The sequence below is a fragment of the Passer montanus genome, unplaced genomic scaffold, assembly GCF_014805655.1.
Source record: "Passer montanus isolate IOZ18808 unplaced genomic scaffold, ASM1480565v1 scaffold20, whole genome shotgun sequence".
Lineage (NCBI taxonomy): Eukaryota > Metazoa > Chordata > Aves > Passeriformes > Passeridae > Passer > Passer montanus.
In genome coordinates this window covers 2,689,251-2,707,732 of record NW_024366592.1, presented here as the reverse complement: position 1 = coordinate 2,707,732, position 18,482 = coordinate 2,689,251, and the positions used below count along the sequence as shown (strand labels likewise).

The 18,482-nt window shown below is 45.8% G+C and overlaps 1 protein-coding gene across 1 annotated transcript; it reads right to left on the bottom strand.

The window, feature by feature from the left end:
* Window positions 1-6,841: 6,841 nt before the first annotated feature.
* Window positions 6,842-17,598, bottom strand: ATP6V1E1 (ATPase H+ transporting V1 subunit E1). The gene is made up of 9 exons (XM_039708184.1): window positions 17,435-17,598; window positions 14,124-14,189; window positions 13,138-13,247; window positions 12,593-12,659; window positions 10,762-10,851; window positions 9,452-9,520; window positions 8,972-9,066; window positions 8,043-8,130; window positions 6,842-7,453 (listed from the first exon to the last, which is right to left on the bottom strand). The coding sequence occupies exons 1-9, from the start codon at window positions 17,465-17,467 to the stop codon at window positions 7,391-7,393; spliced, it is 681 nt and encodes a 226-aa protein (XP_039564118.1). The 5' UTR covers window positions 17,468-17,598; the 3' UTR covers window positions 6,842-7,390.
* Window positions 17,599-18,482: the final 884 nt, after the last annotated feature.

Here is an 18,482-nt window from a genome sequence, read left to right as displayed (position 1 = left end):
GCATACCAGTCTACTCTGCTTTCCTTGGCTGCCTGCCCCTGCCTCCCTCCTTCTGATCTCTGCTTCCCTAGGGAAAGGCGCAGATTCCCTTGGGAAGTTCCTCCGTCTGTTATCCCCCTGATGAGGCCCTTGGAGAGCACCTAGGTTTTGGGATCAGCAGGGAGGGTTGCAATGTTTCACCTGTCCCCTTTGTAACACCCAGACCTTCCTTTGCAGCCCAATCACCTGCTTGACAACCAGGGTAGTTTTTTCTCTAGGAAACATCTGTGTGCTCACTTCCAGCCATAGCACAGCACGATATGGAGAAATGTCCTGCTTATTTCCTTGTTTGACAAGGATGTGTTGAGTTTGGGGAGAAGGAGAGAAAGGAAAGGACTTTTCACACCTCAAACTGAGAACCTTGGGCTGTGTGAGGTAGCTCCTTGGCCTGGGAAGAGCAGGAGCTCCCCAGAAAGTCTGGAGAAGGCAAACCAGACCTCTCTGCAGGAATGATTCAATGATTCGCAGCTCCAGTGTCAATTGCTGCTGTGCTTGACAGCCTGTGTGCCTGAGTGCCCACCGCACTTCCCTCTGCATCTGTATTTCATCTCCTGACTCGCGCCAAGCCCACACCGCTCTGTCTGTGTGCTCTGCAGCCAGCAGCGCTGGGGTTTGATGTCTGACATCCCCTCACACCATGATCACTTTGTGCACTGGGTGCTGCCCCCAGGCCTGTTGGCATTTAGCACCTGCCACCACCAAACCCCTGAACACAGCCCTCCTTGTCACCCTGTGTCCATGCCCAGAGGGCTCAGAGCACTCCTGAGGCCTCGCTGAAATCAAATTCCCAAAGGCAGCTCTCCTTTGCCCAGGCCCTGCTGTGCTGCTCTCCCTGCAGCCCAGACACCCCTCAGGCCATGGCCACAGCTCCAGGAGAGCTCTGAGGGGATAAAGCCGGGCACCCACTGGGAACAGCGAGGAGCCACGGCTGGAGCCACAACTGCCTGCCTTTGAACAGGGCTGGTGCCGCCTGGGGGCTCTGAGGGGGCCATGGAGCATGGGGAAGAGCAGCAGGCTCTGAGGGGGCCATGGAGCACGGGGAGGAGCAGCAGGCTCTGAGGGGGCCATGGAGCATGGGGAGGAGCAGCAGGCTCTGAGGGGGCCATGGGGCATGGGGAGGAGCAGCAGGCTCTGAGGGGGCCATGGAGCATGGCGAGGAGCAGCAGGCTCTGGAGGTGCTCTGAGAGGGGCCATGGAGCATGGGGAGGAGCAGGAGGCTCTGAGGGGGCCTTGGAGCATGGGGAGGAGCAGCAGGCTCTGGAGGTGCTCTGAGGGGGCCATGGAGCATGGGGAAGAGCAGCAGGCTCTGGGAGTGCAGCCCCCTCTCCCTCTCTGGCTCTGGGCCTGCCCCACAGGTGCCCGCAGATGTTCTGGGAGATCAAAGGGGCATCCTCGGGCTCACGTGTGTGCACACACCCCTGAGCCTCCCAAGAGACTCCTCATGCTCTCTGTCTTCTCTCCAAGACATTTTCCTTCCCTTTGTTTGCTTTCCAAACCCCATTCCTTCTTTCGCGCTCCCAGCAGGGGAAGGCACCCTTTGCTCCCACTCACCACATCCAGCCTCACGGGTTTTCCGCCCTGCTGCCCTGCCTCTGGCTCTTGGTGCTTCTTGGGTGGGAGGCACAGGGAGCTGTCACCCACGGGGAGCCTTGCAGCACCACTGAACCTCCTCCCCACCATGGCTGGGAGGAGCTGAGGGCCATCAGCTTCCCACAGTGACCAGGAAAACTCCTGGAGACATCTGCCTTTGGCCCCTGCAAATTCCTGCAGCTCTCATCCCCTCATTGTCCTGGGGGTTTCTCAGCCTCTGCTGAAGTCCTGAGCCCCCTGTGGATGCACAACACCTCTAGCACAGGGGTTACTACTGTTCACCAGCATGGAAAGCCTTTTTGGTACATCACAGGTCTCCAAAGTGAAGTGTATGCAGAAGAAAACACTGTTGGGGTGCAGGAGGAGAATACAGTTTGCACTATTAATAAGTAAAACATATTAATTTTATATTTATATAATAATTTTTTAATTTATAATTTTGTTATGCTTTATAATATAATTAGTACAGTAGTACCTGCATATAATTTATAAATCAACATATTTATTTGGGGCAGATGCCCCTAGTATATACTTTTTACTTTTATGAGTGCACAACCAAAAGGGCTGGCTTAAATTACCAGCCAAAGGGTTGGAATCAAAGCAAAAAGTGAAGCCTGAATGCCAGAAACCCACTCAGCAGCATGGACACCTCTTTATGGAGATAAAGTAGGCAAGCTTTGGTGAGGTCCAAGGTTTTGCTCCGAGGCTTTGCCTCTCTCCTCTTTTTCCCCCAGCACAACACAGACAGAAACCTTCCAGTGCTGGTGCTCCACGGAAAGGGAAACACAGGATGAAAAATGAATGCTTAGCACAGAGCAATAAAACCATTCAGATGCAGGGAGATATGGCAGCAATGTATTAAAAAAAGCCAGATGTTTGATCCAATTTACTTTACAACTCCAGGTGACTTCACAAAGAGGTCACCTGGTGAAACTGAAAGGCAAATGCTTCAGCTTGGGTGAAAGCAAACAGCTCATGCCTGCCAATGTAACGTGGAGGAGACCCAGGAGTGTCCTGCTGCAGAACAGCACTGACAGAGCTGGAGAAGGAACATTTCCAAAGTTTTTTAATAGGCTATCACCTTTAGCCTGCATTGCAGCTGTAGCCACTGTTATGCTGGGATTAACACTTCAAATGCCAGGATTTTAGAGCATGAGTGATGAACTGCTCATGCTCTTCATCAAGAGCACACAGAAGAGCAGCACTTCCTTCCACACAGAGGTGGGATGTGGATGTCTTCAGAGCTAAAACTCTCATATGCCCATTCCTGAAGTCCAGCAGCTCAGCAGTCCCACCCCACAGAGCCCAGCAGGGGCAAGAACACCTGGGGAGTCACCCAGGCAGCAGGTGAAGGGAGCCTCCCAATTCCTGGTGTCCCAGCCCTGGCTAGTGATGATAGCCAACACTTCAAATTGTTTGGAGCTGAGAGCAGTGGCATGGAACAACTGCCTGTGCTTGAACTGCTTCATTTCTTGTGCATGTGGGGAAAACAATCATAATTTAATTTTTTGGACATTATTAATTTTCACTTGCTGCCACCCAAACACTGCTTTGGGATTATCTTCTGTCATATTGCTGCTGGACATGAGGATTCTCTCTCCTTCTGCAGCCCTTTGAGCAAGAAGCACCAGCCTTTCTCCAGAAGATGTTCCAAAAATGTTTTGTCTGTATCCACCTGAGTAAAAGTGGCCTTTGCTGGGAAAAGGAGTTACTTTGGCACTGCAGGAAATGGTGCCAAGCAAGCTAGGTAGAGACTTGTGGATGAAAGTTTTGCACAAGATAACTGCCCCTCTCACTAGCAGGAATACTCCACTGTGTCCCTCTCTCCTTTACTGTGCTCAGTTCTCCAGCTAAGACAGCTGCTCCCTTCTCCTGTCCACTTCCAGCCTCTGCACTTGGGGCCCTGCAGCCACAGAGGAGCTGGACAGCCTCAGGGTTGGGTTGGTGCAGTCACTTGGTGCTCAGGCAGTGGCCCAGGGGCTGAAGAAAAAAGGAGCTGATCTCCTGCAAACCTGGGACACAGGAAGGAAAAACAGCCCCTAGAAATGCTGGGGGGGGGACCACCCTTGATAGTTTCTTTGCAGTCTCTCCCAACAGATCAGCCTTGAACTATCTAAAATAACGTGGTAGCCTTGATTTCCACAGCTTTTGATTTCTAGCATGTAACAAGGGCTGGGAAATGACATTTTTGGCACATTGTCAGTATGATTTTAACCCGAGAATGCTCCTGTACAGATGTTTTTCTTGCTTTCTCTAAAGCAAAGCCAAAGAAACAGTATGGGATGCTCTGGGTGAGATGCCTAGGAAGACAGATTTGGGGTTTCCCAGCCAGCTCTACTTTGGCTGAGAGCAGCAGGAACGTCCCAGCCCTGGAAGGGCCTTCTTGTCACGGCCTGTTCCCTGCAAACACGTTTGAGAGGCAGCATGGGGCCCCCACCTGCCTCCCTGAGCTGCCTGTATCAAGCAGCACACCCAGCCAAACCACGCTGAAGTCTGCCTGGGCTCTTGCTTAGGGCTAAACACCTTTTGCCAAGTTGCTTTACTGCACTATCGAGCCTTTGCTCTGCAGAGTAACAGCTCAGAGTTCACTTAACTAAAGAATTTTTTTTTGAGTTTTCCCCTGGGGTGGTTCACTTTTTATTTCCCAATTTTTTTCTGTTCCTCCCTCACTGTGCTTTCTTTGGGAATGAAAAAATGGGTAATTTTCTTTTAACCTGCCCAGCTGTTTCAGGCACAGGCACAGGAGGTGGCCCCAGCCTGGCTGCTCTGTGTGTGCTGCTCAGCTGTGTATGGTATGAGCTTACACTTTCCTGTTTTCCAGGAGATGCATATTCAGGAGGTCAGGACAGGGGCATGCCACAAGCAAGGCACCATCCTTCTGCCAGCTTCTAGCTGTTTTCTTCCAGGTTTTCTCTCTTCTGGACACTTGCATGCACTTCCAGGGATCATTCATGCAGCCTGATTAATGTTAATATGCCTAGGTGTGAAAACTGCCTTCTAAAACAGGGATTTGATTCAGATGTGCAGGAACATTTCATCTCCACTGGTGACCACTTAAGTGTCAAGCCCACTCTTAAATTTTCCACTGCCAACTCTGCAGAACAAGTGCAATATTGTCCATTTCCCTAACTCCCTTTCCATTAGGCTGAACCATCTCAGTATTAATCTGCAGTGCTTGCCTCTCCCATCACAACTTCACAGAGAATCCTTTTCCTGATTTAATGCCTCCTTTGCTCCCTGTATTTGTCCAGTTTCTTAATGTGTTGATCTGGCTCATGGCTTGTTTGCTGTGCCCACCTGGAATATTATGCATGCTTATACCAAGATGAATAAAGATCAATATTCTCACTGCTTTGCCCTGGGTCATCAGGCTACCTTCAGCAGCACAGTTCAACTCACAAAACTGTGCTGCAACAATGCTCCAGGAGAACTCTGAAATTGTCCTGAAGTGCTGCTTTTGTTTCACATTTGGCTTGCAAAAATCTGTGTACAAACACTGAGGGAAGTTTGGGTGAAGACATAACAGGGATGCTAACTGCACTAGGTACACCTGGATGGGACATCCCATTTTCCTCTGCATCTCTACAGAACTTGGTAATAGTTCCTCTTACCAGGAATAAAAGACTAATATGTTCCAGATAATGCCTCATCAGCTTGGGGGCAGCTATAGGGGGTACAAACCCCCTGGTCCTGGACTTCAGCTGTGAGGTACATAAATCTGAGACCCTTTCTTCATGACCTGCTCTGAATCACTGCTGGCACTAACACTGGACACATTCCTGAGAACACCAATTTTTGAATCCAATAAGCTTCTTCCCCTTTCCTGAGAAGGAAGATAAAAAACTAACAGAGAAAAAGTAAAAGGTAAGTAACTCCAACATCTTCCAGTGGACACCAATTTTTGAATCCAGTAACAAGCTTCTTCCTCTTTCCTGAGAAGGAAGATACGAAACTAACAGAGAAAAAGTAAAAGGTAAGTAACTCCAACATCTTCCAGTGTGAGAATGTCAAACACTTATCTAGTTACTATTTTGCTTTTCAAAAGTATGCAAGACCTGGATTTGTGAAGGTCTTGCTACCTTCATGAAAGAAACAGACCATCAGATCCTGTACAGTTTCATTTTGTCAGAGACAAGCATCTGCAGATAGCTTACTGATGAGCTGAAACCATCACAAAGGAATAAAACACTTCTGTTTCAAACAGTATGCACATGCAAAGGCTTATCCTGCACTACATGTGTGTCACAAAGCCAGAACCCAGTGCTGGAAGCTGGATCAGCAACTGTTGCAAAGATAAAAGCTGTAACAGGTATCCAAAATCTAGAAAGAGGGGGACTTTAATCCAGACACATTTATTGCCCAGTCACAGAAACGTGCTGAAAAGCAAATGAAGAAATAAATACCATAACCACCTATGTGGAAAACAAGAGCTGGCACCTAAATGCAGCAGCAAAGAGCAGTAAAACCAAAAAACCCAACCTTGCTAAATAATCTTATTTCCTGAGAGCAAATTTAAAGTATTTCTTCCAGAAACAGATTAAATAAGCTTGGAATCAGGATGTCCTCAGCAGTCAGTCTCCATTTGAGAGGAATGAGACAATAAAAGGCTTATCTAGCATTTAGAGTCTACTTTACATGAGAGCACACACATTAGAGCCTCAGGTTAAAACCCCTCCATAAAACCAGTGTTGCTGCAGCTTGGCAAATGCCCTTCATGGCACAGTGTAAAATTCCTCCTGCTCCTGATTCACTGCAACACTTAGAGAAGATGATTTCAAAACGTATTTAAGTTGTAATTCACCGGATTCTATTTTCCATGAAAGAAATCTCAGAATTGAGCATTAGGAAGAGTCAGGGGACAGTCTGGATCTCCTGCACAGAAACAACAAACTTGTGATGGGAAATGGATTGTGTTTGTTTTATCTGAGCAGCACAGTTGTGTTACTGTAGTTCTTCTGTGTTACTTCTCCTGTGACAGAAGATAGAGGGAGCAGAACTACTGACCCATTTTTCAGGGAGAATGATGCTCCAGAATCCTTGCCTTGCCTGCAATCCAACATTATTCCTGCAAATAGCTTGACAATACTCCTTGCTGTTGAATTCCAGCTTCACAGAGCAGCTCATACACAGAGCTCAGGTAGGATGTCCTTACAAAAACAATCCCACTTTTCAAAGGCTGCTGCCAATACCCCACAGAGAAGTGACAAGGAACTCCATCCACACAAGCATTTTTATTTTAATAAATATAGTTTTACAGGCTCAGGCTTTTTTTTTTTTTCAATCACATATACAGAACAGGAAATGCCTGACCAAGTAACATGAATTGAACTACTAACCTTGGGAAGGAATACATGCCCTGTAGAACACTGAAGACCATGACTGAAAGGGGATTTGACATCAGCAGCACAGTAATTTACTTCACAGATCAGATAACTCGAGAGAGACATGGCCAAAGCAGAGTGACCCTAAATGCACCACTTGTCTTTACAGAGTCACACCAGTGCAAGGAAAGCCAAGAGCCCAAGTGCCTCCATTTCCCAGTGCCACTTCTGGATGAATATGTATGTCTTCACATCCTCTGAGCAATGCATTCTAACCACAAGCAGAGAGGCTAAGCACAGCAGGTATGCAAAATTATTCGATTGAAGAACAGATACTGGATGACACAGTAAAGTTAAATTTCAAGATTTTAAATTAGCAGATGCTTTTGCATCCCCTTCAGTATGGCAGTGGAACAGATCCCACCTTCTCTCATAGAGGTTTAGTCCAAAAACTTCCTGTTGGCATTAGCACCAAAGAGAGCCACTCTGATTTCTGGCATCATCTGTAGAGAAAGAACACAGCAGTTATGTGAAATGGGCAATAAAACTGCTGTAGGTTCTTCCTGCAGGCACTGTGGGATAGCTAGGTTGGCTTCAAAATTAACAAGTCAGTTCATCTGAGCTTTCTGAAGTCTTTCCCTGATCACACATTGCCTGCTACTCCATAGACTGAAAGCACTGTCTGTACTGCAGCATGAGAAAGAGATGCCAGAGCCAGGGTTTTTTGCACTTGGGTGTAACAGGTCTCAGCCAAAGTTTGTACTCAAGCTAGCTGCAGTAATTCAAGTTAGCCTCAGCATTTCAGCATCCTGATTGCAGGGCAGTCATAACCAAGGCTTTCAGTACCATAATTTATAGAGTTTTATGCTTCAGCTTAATTCAAAAGGAATCATTCTGGGGAAAGCCATATTTTTTTGCTGCACAAACAACAGGTAATTTGCTTCTTGCCATTCAAAAATAACTCCCTACTTGTGATTCTCAATGAAATCTGATGCCATGCACTATTGTGACACTTTGTTCTTGTAATGAAGTCCTTGTGTTTCCAAACTAGTTAATTGTATTTTATTTACCCAGGTTGTTGGAGAAACTCACCTGCTGGGCTACAAGGTCCAGCCGACTTTCCAGGGTATTGGAAACTTTAATTTTGCCATCACTGTTGTAGATTTCAACACCTCCAGCACTAAAGATGACAACAAAAAAAGAAATAATCCAGTGAAATCCACAGGTCAGGGCCAGAATGTGGCACACATATCCCAAATCAGCATTTATAGACAAGTCAGATACATGGCTAACATTTCTCTTTTTTTAAAAAACAACCTTTTTGATCATGTCTGAATAGGAATCAGCACAAAGAGATCCAGTGAAGCAGCAGCATAAAGCATCTTTGGAGTTATCAAAGACCACATCTGCGCAAGGACCCTCATCAGCATGTTTTAAATGGAAGTGGAGCTTTGCAATTTGTCCCTTCAAAACAGCTTCTGACTCTGCCACGCTTTGGAAAGTGAGGAAAAGAGCTGGAAGTAGTGTTTGTTGGCATAAAGATGACAGAATACACAGCTTTGTCTATGGTACCTCAATGATACCATATGGAAACAGAGCCTTGCAGACAGAACAGACATAAACCCCACCAAGTGATTATCCTGCAGCACTTCAAGACTCAGTTTGCTTCATCTTGAGACAGAAAGCATGGTAGTTCAGTTCATGTTACTTGGTCATCCATATTCTCTCTCCTTAAAAGACCAGTGGTTCAGTTCCTGTGCACAGTTATTCCCTGCTCCAGTACTGTGCATCAGGCTGGAGGTGCACAAAACTTCTCCTCACATTTTTGGTGGAGACAGTGCTTGTCTGGAGAAAACTGCAGCCCGTGTGTCTGATAAACTCAAAGAAGTGCCAGGTCCACAAGAACAGCAGCAGCCACTTTGAGGACATTCCATACCTACTTTTCTGACACTAATGTGAGCTGTGGCTTGAAAAGTTGCATTAAGTTAGAGCCCTGTACAAAACAACCCCATTTTCCTTACATATCTTCTGGCAGGAAGCTGTCTTGGTCAATGTGAACATCCACATCCCTTTTTATGGCATTTTTGTAGATGGGAATGCTCTTCTGCACAGCAGTCTAGGACACAAGATAAACCTCCAGTTAGCACTGACAAATGCTACTGCAGCACCCAGGTTTGATCACTCAATCACTTGTGCTAATAAAATGAAGGGATTGAGAGAGACCTCTTTTCTTTTCTAATTAAGTAAATGCATTTCAGTTTGGCTTTTCAGCCAAACCCAGTTATTATTCTTGTTACTGTAGCCATGTCTAAAGTTTCCAAGGTAATATCTAAGCAGGGAAATGACCCTCAACTTTGGAAGCACATTGCAGCTGCAACAGAAGTGCAACAAGCAAAGCTTGTTTCCATATCACACACAGAGGGGGACCTGAGCAGCAAATACATGCAGTCAGGTCTCAGCCCCTGTGAGCAGGGCACTGTCAAAATATTCCAGGGTTTTACCTTAACCATGGGGAGATCCTGCTTCCTGCACCGGACAACTAATCTGGGCTCAAGCAGCTGGTAGAATCCCTGCAAGGAAAAACCATTTCAGTTTCAGCAAGTCAATGTTTTCTTTGCCACAATTACTTAACCCCAAGAAAGGAAAGAAGCTGATCAATTTGAAACTCAAGTCCCAACAGTATCAGCCTCATTTGTTTAGGTCTTTGGCTGCATGAGGTGAACTCGTGAGCATTCTGAGAGGACAGCACCAATATCTGGGGAAAAGCCCAAATGTGGATGATGTTTTTGGAACTCAAGTGCAACTAAACACATGGAATCTCAGGACTGTGGTGGCCAGTTACACATAAGGATCCCTGCTGTCTAAGCAGACAGAGACAGGCCTTGAAGACATGCAGCCGTCTCAGATTCTTGTTCTAAAAACTCCTGCCTTGCAGTTCCTGTGGTAAATCTGAGGCTAGAACAGAATAAAATAAGTTTAGTTCCAGTTTGAAGGGACCTACAATGATCATCTGGTCCAGCTGTGAGCACAGATCCCTCACTAGCTCTAACAAAGCGAGCCAAGAGAAGTATGGCAAATTTGTAAGAACAAGAAAGGTTTGTTTTTTTTTAAGTACAGCTACACCAGACCTGAGTGTGAGAAAGAAACAACACCCAGTTGGAGGCACAGGCTGGTAGGAGACACTACTGAGAAAACTCTGCCATCAAGTGTGACAGGAGAGCTCGTGGATGGCTCCTGGGAGCTCACAGCAACAGGAGCAGTCTGTGCCAGAAGGAGGCACCAGAGCTCACAGCTCTGACCTGGCCAAAGCTCACTGGACTTTCAGGTGCTCATTTCTGGAGCGGCTTGAGGGTGTTCTAGGCAAGCAAAGCTCTGGTTTCTGCTTTCTGTGCCTGCTCCTGTCACAGGCTCATTGCATACTACAGTAAGTTTGTCAAGGTTTATTAAGGCTCAAATGCTGAAAAGGTTTCCAAAGCATTGACTGACTTGTGGGCTTGGAGGAACAGCCTCTGACAGAATCTGACTTGATCCAGCTCATCACTACAGGAGCTCAACATGTGCACATCTGCAGTTATTCTTACAAGGAACCTGCTGCTGTATCCCAGGTTCTACACCTCAGAGTAAGCCACAGCCTGCTCAGAATCCAAGACTCAAAAGATATTGAAGTGATGTCTAAAACTCAAGGATCAGCCAGATCAGCATTTGACCCAGACTCCAATACAACTGTAGCTTTCAGAGGGCTATTTCTGACAAAAGAAACCTAGGGGGGCCAGGGCAGCAATGATCCATTTTTCACAATTTGAATATTTACCTGTAGAACTAGTCCATCCAGCAGTGTCTGGTACCTGGCAGTATCCTTCACCACCTTGGCAAGTCTCTGCTTGGCCTCATTCAGCAAATCCTACATTCAGAAGAAATCAGATCAGCAGAGCCCATCTGTTTGGCATTTGCTTTCATGCCTACCAACTTTCTGTACTTCTATTATAGCTCTCACACCCTGCCAACACTAAATGTACACTCCAGCTGGTGTTCATCCAAGCTAGACCTCCATCCCTGTGCATGGCACACTCTCCCTGCCCAACACTTCCCTCCTTCCTGCCCTGGGCTGACCTCATTACAACCTGACAATAATTCCTTTTGTGTGAAAAAGGGAGAGCTCAGGAGTAAAAAGATGGTACTTAAAATGTTACTTAAATAAACTAAATATGTAGTAAATAATTGCTTAATGTAAAATAATAATTTGTCCAAATAAATGTTTTCAGCTTTACGGTTGAGCAAAGAAATCCAGTCTATTTTTTCATCAAATAATATTCAGGTTAGGTTTTCTTTAATTGTAAGTTAATGCAAATCAAAATTTTAAAAAAAGAGAGCTTATTTTTAATTTGAAGTAGTTCTCTTGATTATCTTTATTCAGCAAATCAGCATTGGATGGGATTGAATTTTTAAGAAATTTTTGAAGAGTCAACTCAGAGCTCCTAAAACTGAACAATCAGAAATGCTTCAGATAGAGAAACTCTCTCCTGTCCTACCTGATGGTGTTCAGAAAAAGAGTGCACAGTAACACAATCAGTATGAAGATAAAAAACAGTCACAATTTACTGCCACGGGCAAACCTAGTTATTGTGTCCTCCCTAGAGTAACACTGCACTTCTGGAACTGCTCATCTCTCATGAAAGAGGCCAAAGATCTGATAAGGAAAGAAAGAGTGAGCAGCATGTGACTTTAAATGTCTTAAAATGAGGAAGACTCTTTAGAATTACTCAGAAGCATGAGGTTGAGTCAGCAGATAAATGAGGAAGAGATTACCCAGCAGAGACTACCACAACAGAGTTAGCCCTTGAGCAATCCACCTTCCTCCTCTCTGGGAATACAATCGAAAGTTTGAAACTCATTTTAAAGAACCAATAAACTGGTGATTTTCTTCTGCTAACTCTTCTTTTTCATGGTAGCATCAACCTGAACATTTATCCCATCTTTATTTTTGACTTCCACGAGCCTCTCAAGCTTTTCCAACAGCTCAACAGCCCCATCTAGCAGAACATGGAACACCCAAACTATCTCTGAGTGGGAGCACAGCAAACCTGCTCACTGAGAGATAAACACAGGAAACACCAACAAGCCTGAAGGTAGCCTGATCTGATGAATGATCACTCACCCTCTGTGTCAATACACACAATGGTCACCAGAACAAGCAGCAAAACTTTTCACAGCCTGTGGGCCATTGAAGGACACAAAAAATCCCAGCCAGTGGTATTTTAAGCCTCTTGTTTATGCCATTCTGGGTTTTTCACATAAATGCTGCTTCAGGCAAACAGAATTTCAAGGTTCTACCAACTGTGCAAGAGAGAGCTGCTGCTCTTTGAAGAAACAAGCTACAGTGCAAATGACAGATAGAACACTGCCCAATGTTCCTGGCAGACCAAAGTACTTCCCTAAAACAGCAGGTAATGGAAACTGTGAAAATAAAGAGATAGAAAAGCTGGACTAAATCCTCAAGGCCCTTTCAGAGCAGCTTGGAAAGCCATTTTTGTATGTTGAAGCAAACATCACTCAATCAAAAATCACATTTTCTGCAGAGAACAGCTCCATTTCCTAACATATGGCAGAAACACAGACTGTGTGTTTACTGCAGAGATACTCACTGCAATAAGGTCATCCCTTGCCTTGAGGACCTTCAGCCTTGCTTGGTTCATCAGGTTGGACATCTGACTGCAAGTTGCATGATAAAGTTGAATCAATCCATCAGCCTTTGACAGAAGAACTGTAACATTTAACTGCACCCTTTGCATTTGAAGATAACAGTTCTCCAACACTTACAAACAAGGTCTGTTCACCTGTCTGAACCTGTCTCTGGACTTGCACAAAAGATTAAACTGCAGAAACCCTTTCCTGGTGGAGACCCAGCCAAACTGAACCTGACATGCTCATTTGTCCCAGGGTCACAGAGCAGGTGGAGTTCTAGACAGTAACTACACACAGAAATGTGAAGGATTCTTTCATCACACTCTTATACCATTGTAGCACAGCTTTGGTCATTTCTCCCCAGAAAAAAACAGAAACTCATAATTAGAACTAAATATGTTGCCTACAATTTGAGTGTTTGCAAGGGCAGAAGAATTTTGTATAAAATTAACAACAAAATGCAGGCTCAGACTCTGAAGTCAGCTGTCTAGCCCAAGCAACTTACATTTTCTTTTGCTGTTCAATTTGCTTCTCCTTCTTTTCATAATACTCCATGATTTTCAGCCTCTGTGTCTGAACAAGGCGACCCTTCTCAATGTTGAATTCTTCTTCTGCCTACAGTAAAAATTAAATAACTCAAGTGGAAACTGATTCCTTGGGCTGAAAAAAACAGAACCAAAATGTAACAGAGCACATTCACAGACAGGATAGGATGACACAATTTATGGTTCCTTATAAAAACCCTTCACCTCTTTAAGTAATTCTTACACAAGGAGGGTGAGAGTACAGCTTTTAATTTTTTTTTGTAAAGCCTAACCAGACAGAATGTAAAAACTCATGGACAGTTCTCCTACTTATATCTGAGCATCCAATCTCAACTTCTGAATTCTGTTTGCAGATTTTCAGGAATACATGCTTTAGTACTGATTAAATATTTGTGTAAATCCAAATATTTAAGGGAGATTAAATATTATCAGCAACACGTATGCCGAGTCCAACACCAACAAGGCATTTCACTAGTGCTACAATGCAGATTGCTGGGGCTGAAAGGCACCATTAATCCCTCCTCAGTAAACATCTATACTCTAACACCAGGTTAATATTAAACCCAGTCTCTTGTGGCTTAACCTAAGTGAGGCATTCAGCAAATAAGTTAACTCCTGCCTTAAATACTAATTTAGTGGGGGAAGGTGCTCTACTCAATCCAGTTGAGTCATGTTACCTCTCAGCCCTCAAAATAAGGGGTGAACTTTGATATGAATATATTTATATCCAAGAACCACCAAAATATTGACCAAAACCAGCTCTGAGTCATTTTAATTTATCAAAACCTAAGAAATGCTACCTTTATTTGTACATTTTTTGCTATGCAGTAACTAAACAGAGAAACTGTAGCTTACAAAAGTTTCTAATTCTGACTGCAACTTTGAAAGCAGGATGTGGGAAGCAGTTTTCCTTTTGCACTTACTGACAGTGAACTTCCATTTTTACCTTTGCATCTATTTCTTCAGCCTTTTCATTGGCTTCCTGCTCGATGAAAGCCATCATGTGCTTGATCTGTAACAGGAGAGAGGAAAGGAAATGTTTTCTGTGGGAAAGGACATTGAGCAGAGGAAGCAGATGTATCTATATACTCATCTGTAGATCCTCCATATTTCATACAATATTGTTTTGCAAGGAGATTTCATTGAGCATACACAAGAGTCAGGTAATCTTGACGTACATTACAAGAAAACTATTTTCCCCAATAATTCCATATAATGCTGTTTCACTAGCTGCCATTAGAAGAATGCACTTCAGGTTTGCAACCATAAAAAAATCCCAAAACAAACCAACCAACTCCAAAGTAAATTTGTATTAATGCAATGGTGTTTTCGTTCTTCATTAATGAGCTCAACTTTTTCACCCCTGGGATTGTTAAATAAACCTCCCAGACTAAAAATCCTCACAAAGCAAAACCAGTCTGTTAGTTATGACATTTAGATGAAACATAAAGATTACACAGATGGCATCAGAATGAACCTGGGCCTTCCACAGCTGCACAGAGAAGCAAAGTGCCACTGACCTCTCTGGTCAGAGCTGTACAGCCACAAGTTCCTCTGAACACCAGACACTCTCCTCTTGGGAAACTGCAATAAATTCTGTAAAAACCTCTGAGGTCACTGTGGAGGGGCTGGAGAAGGAGGCAGCAGCAATGCTCTGTGACCCAGACCACATCAAGAATGTCACATGCTGCTTCAGAGCCCCACAGGAACCAAGAAGTTCTACTTGAAAAACATTTCTGAACCACCTCAAAGCACCTCAAAGCCCAGGTCCAGCAGCTGGAAGAGCAGGAAAGCAATGATGGAGTTCTGTTCTCCCATCACATGCCTCTCTGTGACCAGACCTCAGCTCAGGCTCCCATTTTGGAAGGACTCATTCCCATCCAAACTGGGATGAGGTACAGACACTTCCATGGCCAGATGGAGCAGACCCTAAAACCTGCTGACTTTTTGCTTGCACTCAGTGATGAGACACATTTTGCAGAAAATCCAGTCTGAATAAACTCCTCTATAGAATCTTCTGTTAAAATTAAATGTTTTAAAGAGATTAGAAAGGTGCCAAGGTGAGAAGGGAGCCGATGTGGAACACTAAGTCCATAGAGATGAAAAAACAGAAGTGAAGAAACAAGTGGAAGATTTTAAACACATGTTAACGCAGTGGAAGAAGTGAACAGCAACATCCTCAAAATCAAATCAGCAGGTTTTAATTTGTGTCTGCAAAGACTCTCAAGTGCTTGTCTACCTACCCTGCATTTCAGAAAGGACAAGAGAGGCATTTAAAATAAGGATATTATTTTTCTGAATAGCCTATTGTTGAAGAAGACTGAGAACTAAGCAGCAGCAGAAGCCTTTATGCTACTGAGTCACTTCCTCCAGTGCAGTCTGGGTTCTGAATTTTGGAAAAGCACTTTTAACAGTTCTGCATGCTCAGGAAACACCCTCTGTGTAAAGAAAAGGACTGAGATGGAAGCAAGCTAATGTGGAATCCACTCCTCCTAGACTGATAAGACTGAACAGTGGTACTTCCTTCAAAAGCTGCTGTACCGAACTTCTTTTTGCTTTTTCTAGAAATGAAGAGGGATCCAAAGTGAGATTGTCATCTATAAATAGGATTAGTTTTAATAACAGGGACAAAAATGTATTTTGAAATGAGATACTTGTTTTAAAGAGGTATTTCCTGTAGAAAAGAAGAAGGGGTTTTCCTGTCAGGAGCAGTGTGATTATCCTTTCCAAGGGAAACTCTAGATGTCAGAAGTGACCAGATGGAACAATATATTAAACACCTTTGACAGAGCAACAAAGCAAGCCTGTCAGTGGCAAAAAAGTCTCAACCAGAGATGATTTTCAGGGTGACAATCACTGGAAGTGTGGTGGCAAGGAGTCAGGAGGGCCACACTGACCCACATGCAGGACTGTCAGCCACCCTGGCAAGGAGTCAGGAGGGCCAGGTGGCAAACTCATGCCAGACTGACCCACATGCAGGACTGTCAGCCACCAGCACTGCCCAGCTAACAGGACCATCCCTGGCTCAGGAGGGTAAAGCCCTGACAGGAATGCTGCAGGTGTGAAATGCTGCCAGCATTACATGTTTGATACATCACCAGAGCCTGAGCTGACCTCTGAAGTTCAGGTCCTTTCTGGCTGAGCAAGACCACCCTGATGTCAGCTTTATTTTTGTTATCTTCATAAAAGAGGCAGGGAAGAAAAAACAACAAGCTTTGCAGACAAAAGGAATACAATGTAATGCTACAATTCTCCTTCTGGAGAAAGGCAACCTACCAATTTTACTTTCATGGTGATGCCTCCCTGCCAAGAGACTATGTTTACTGAATGAGAAAGTGAGACACAAGCACTTGTGATGCAGAGGACAAAGGGAACTTGCCTGATCTGCCCATCACCTGCAGGAAACCACCCAGAGCAGTGCTGACTGGATCCCCACGGCCTTTAACACCACACACCACCTCCAACCCAGCTGAAGGCAGCTCTTTTAGCTGAGGGCAGTGTTTACTGTCAACAGGGACAGGGAGGAGTGTCCACAGCCAGGCTCCAGGGCTGGAAGTTTCCACTGCAAGCCAGCCCCAGGCTGCACCACTCAGGATGTGAAAACTGGAAAAGGCACTGAGGAAAAGGGCTGAGCAGCCCCCCCAAACGCTAAGGTGCAGCTAACGAGCAAGAAAGGGATGGGAAATCCTTAGGGAACCACGGAATCATTCAGGCTGGAAGAGCCCTCCGGGACCACCCAGCCACCAGTGCAGCACCACCACTGTAACCTTTAAACACAAAACCCCTTCAGACCCAGACAGCTCCAAGGATGCTGACTCCACCAGCTGCCTGGGCAGCCTATTCCAGTGCCCTGACAGTGAAATGTTTTTTGTAATATCTGATGTGACTCTCTCCCGTCTCGGCTTAAGGCCGCTTCCTCTGGTTCCCCCACTGCAGGAACAGACCGACCCCCGTCTGCAAACACCTACCCCAGGCTGTACCAGCACAGAGCCCCGCATCCAGCGCCTTGGGGCGCACTCAGAGCCCGCCGACAGCACTCGGCCCGCCCGGCAACCCTCCCGTCACAACCCGGGGGGCAAAATGTCACCCAAACGCCCCAAGGAAGCTCCCCACGGGGGAAAATCGCCTTGTGCGGACACTGCTGTGCCCAAGGCGGGATCCTTCCCCTCACGGATCCTCCCTTCCTCAGCCTGCGCTGAGGGCCCGGCGCCGTCAGCCCCGCTCGCCGCCGCCCCGCGGGCCGGGCTCGGGCCGTACCTGCTTCTGCACGTCGGCATCGCTCAGCGCCATGGCGGTGGCGGTGGCGGTGACACGGTGACAGTGTCGGGGTCGGTGGCAGCCGCAGGCCCAGCAGACGCCGCCGGTGCCGTCGGTGGCCGCGAGCGGAATCAGATCCGGTTCGGGTCACGGCGGGGGCGGGGCCGCCGCACGCCCCGCCCACCGCGCGCCCGGACCAATGGGACCGCGGGTTATGAATGACGTCATACCGCCATATATGGTGGTGCGGGTATCGCGTCACTGCCACCGTCACTATCACAGGGCCACCTACAGCGAGTTAAAACTGGAGCAGCAGCACTGAAACGCGGGGCCGAGCGTAATAATAATAGTAATAATAATAATAATCATAATCTGTAATAGCATTGTTTTTTCTAATCGGCAAGCGGCTCCCACTTCCGCTCCGCAGGAACGTTTGGAAAAGACAAAACCATTCCCCTACAAGTCACTGCCAAACGTGGAATTCGTTGTATCCGCGCTTCTTCCTGGTTTATTTCCATTTCCTTAATCTTTTCTGTGCTTTTTTTTTTTTTTCTGTGTGGAAAAGCTTATTATAAAACTCTGTGTGAAACTTTGCTGTCTTTTCATATTGCCTTTATAATGCTGAATATCACCTTGTACTTTGGGTCTGGAGAACGCGTTACTAGCACTTCAGGAACAGCCTAAATAACATTAAAAGAAGTTTTAATAAAGAAGAAATAATAAATAATAGGAAATTATAATGATGCCCATTATTAAAATATAAATATTGATAAGTAAAATAACAAATACAGCTGGAATTACATCCAGACCCTGCTTCTTTTCCGTGTGGCCCCTGCGCTCGCTTTGGGACTCAGACCCACCTAACCCACACCTGGAGGCCAGGGCGGCGGGAACTGCACTGCCAAGGGCTCCTTCTCCTCGAACCCGCGAGGAAAACGGGAGAGTTTGGCACAAACTTTTATTATTTATTCCCGGTTTATTCCCGGAGTCCGAGGCTCCGCTCCCGCCCGGCCCCGCCCCGTGGGCGGAGCCGCCGCCTGGCCCCGCC

Bases quoted from the DNA above. Each gene is read 5' to 3' on its own strand.
- ATP6V1E1 (XM_039708184.1), bottom strand. From the start codon at position 17,467: ATGGCGCTGAGCGATGCCGACGTGCAGAAGCAG. The intron at 14,190-17,434 runs GTACGGCCCGAG...CTCCTGTTACAG, and splicing joins ATGCCGACGTGCAGAAGCAG to ATCAAGCACATGATGGCTTT. The intron at 12,660-13,137 runs GTAAGTTGCTTG...TGCAACTTGCAG, and splicing joins ATTGAACAGCAAAAGAAAAT to TCAGATGTCCAACCTGATGA.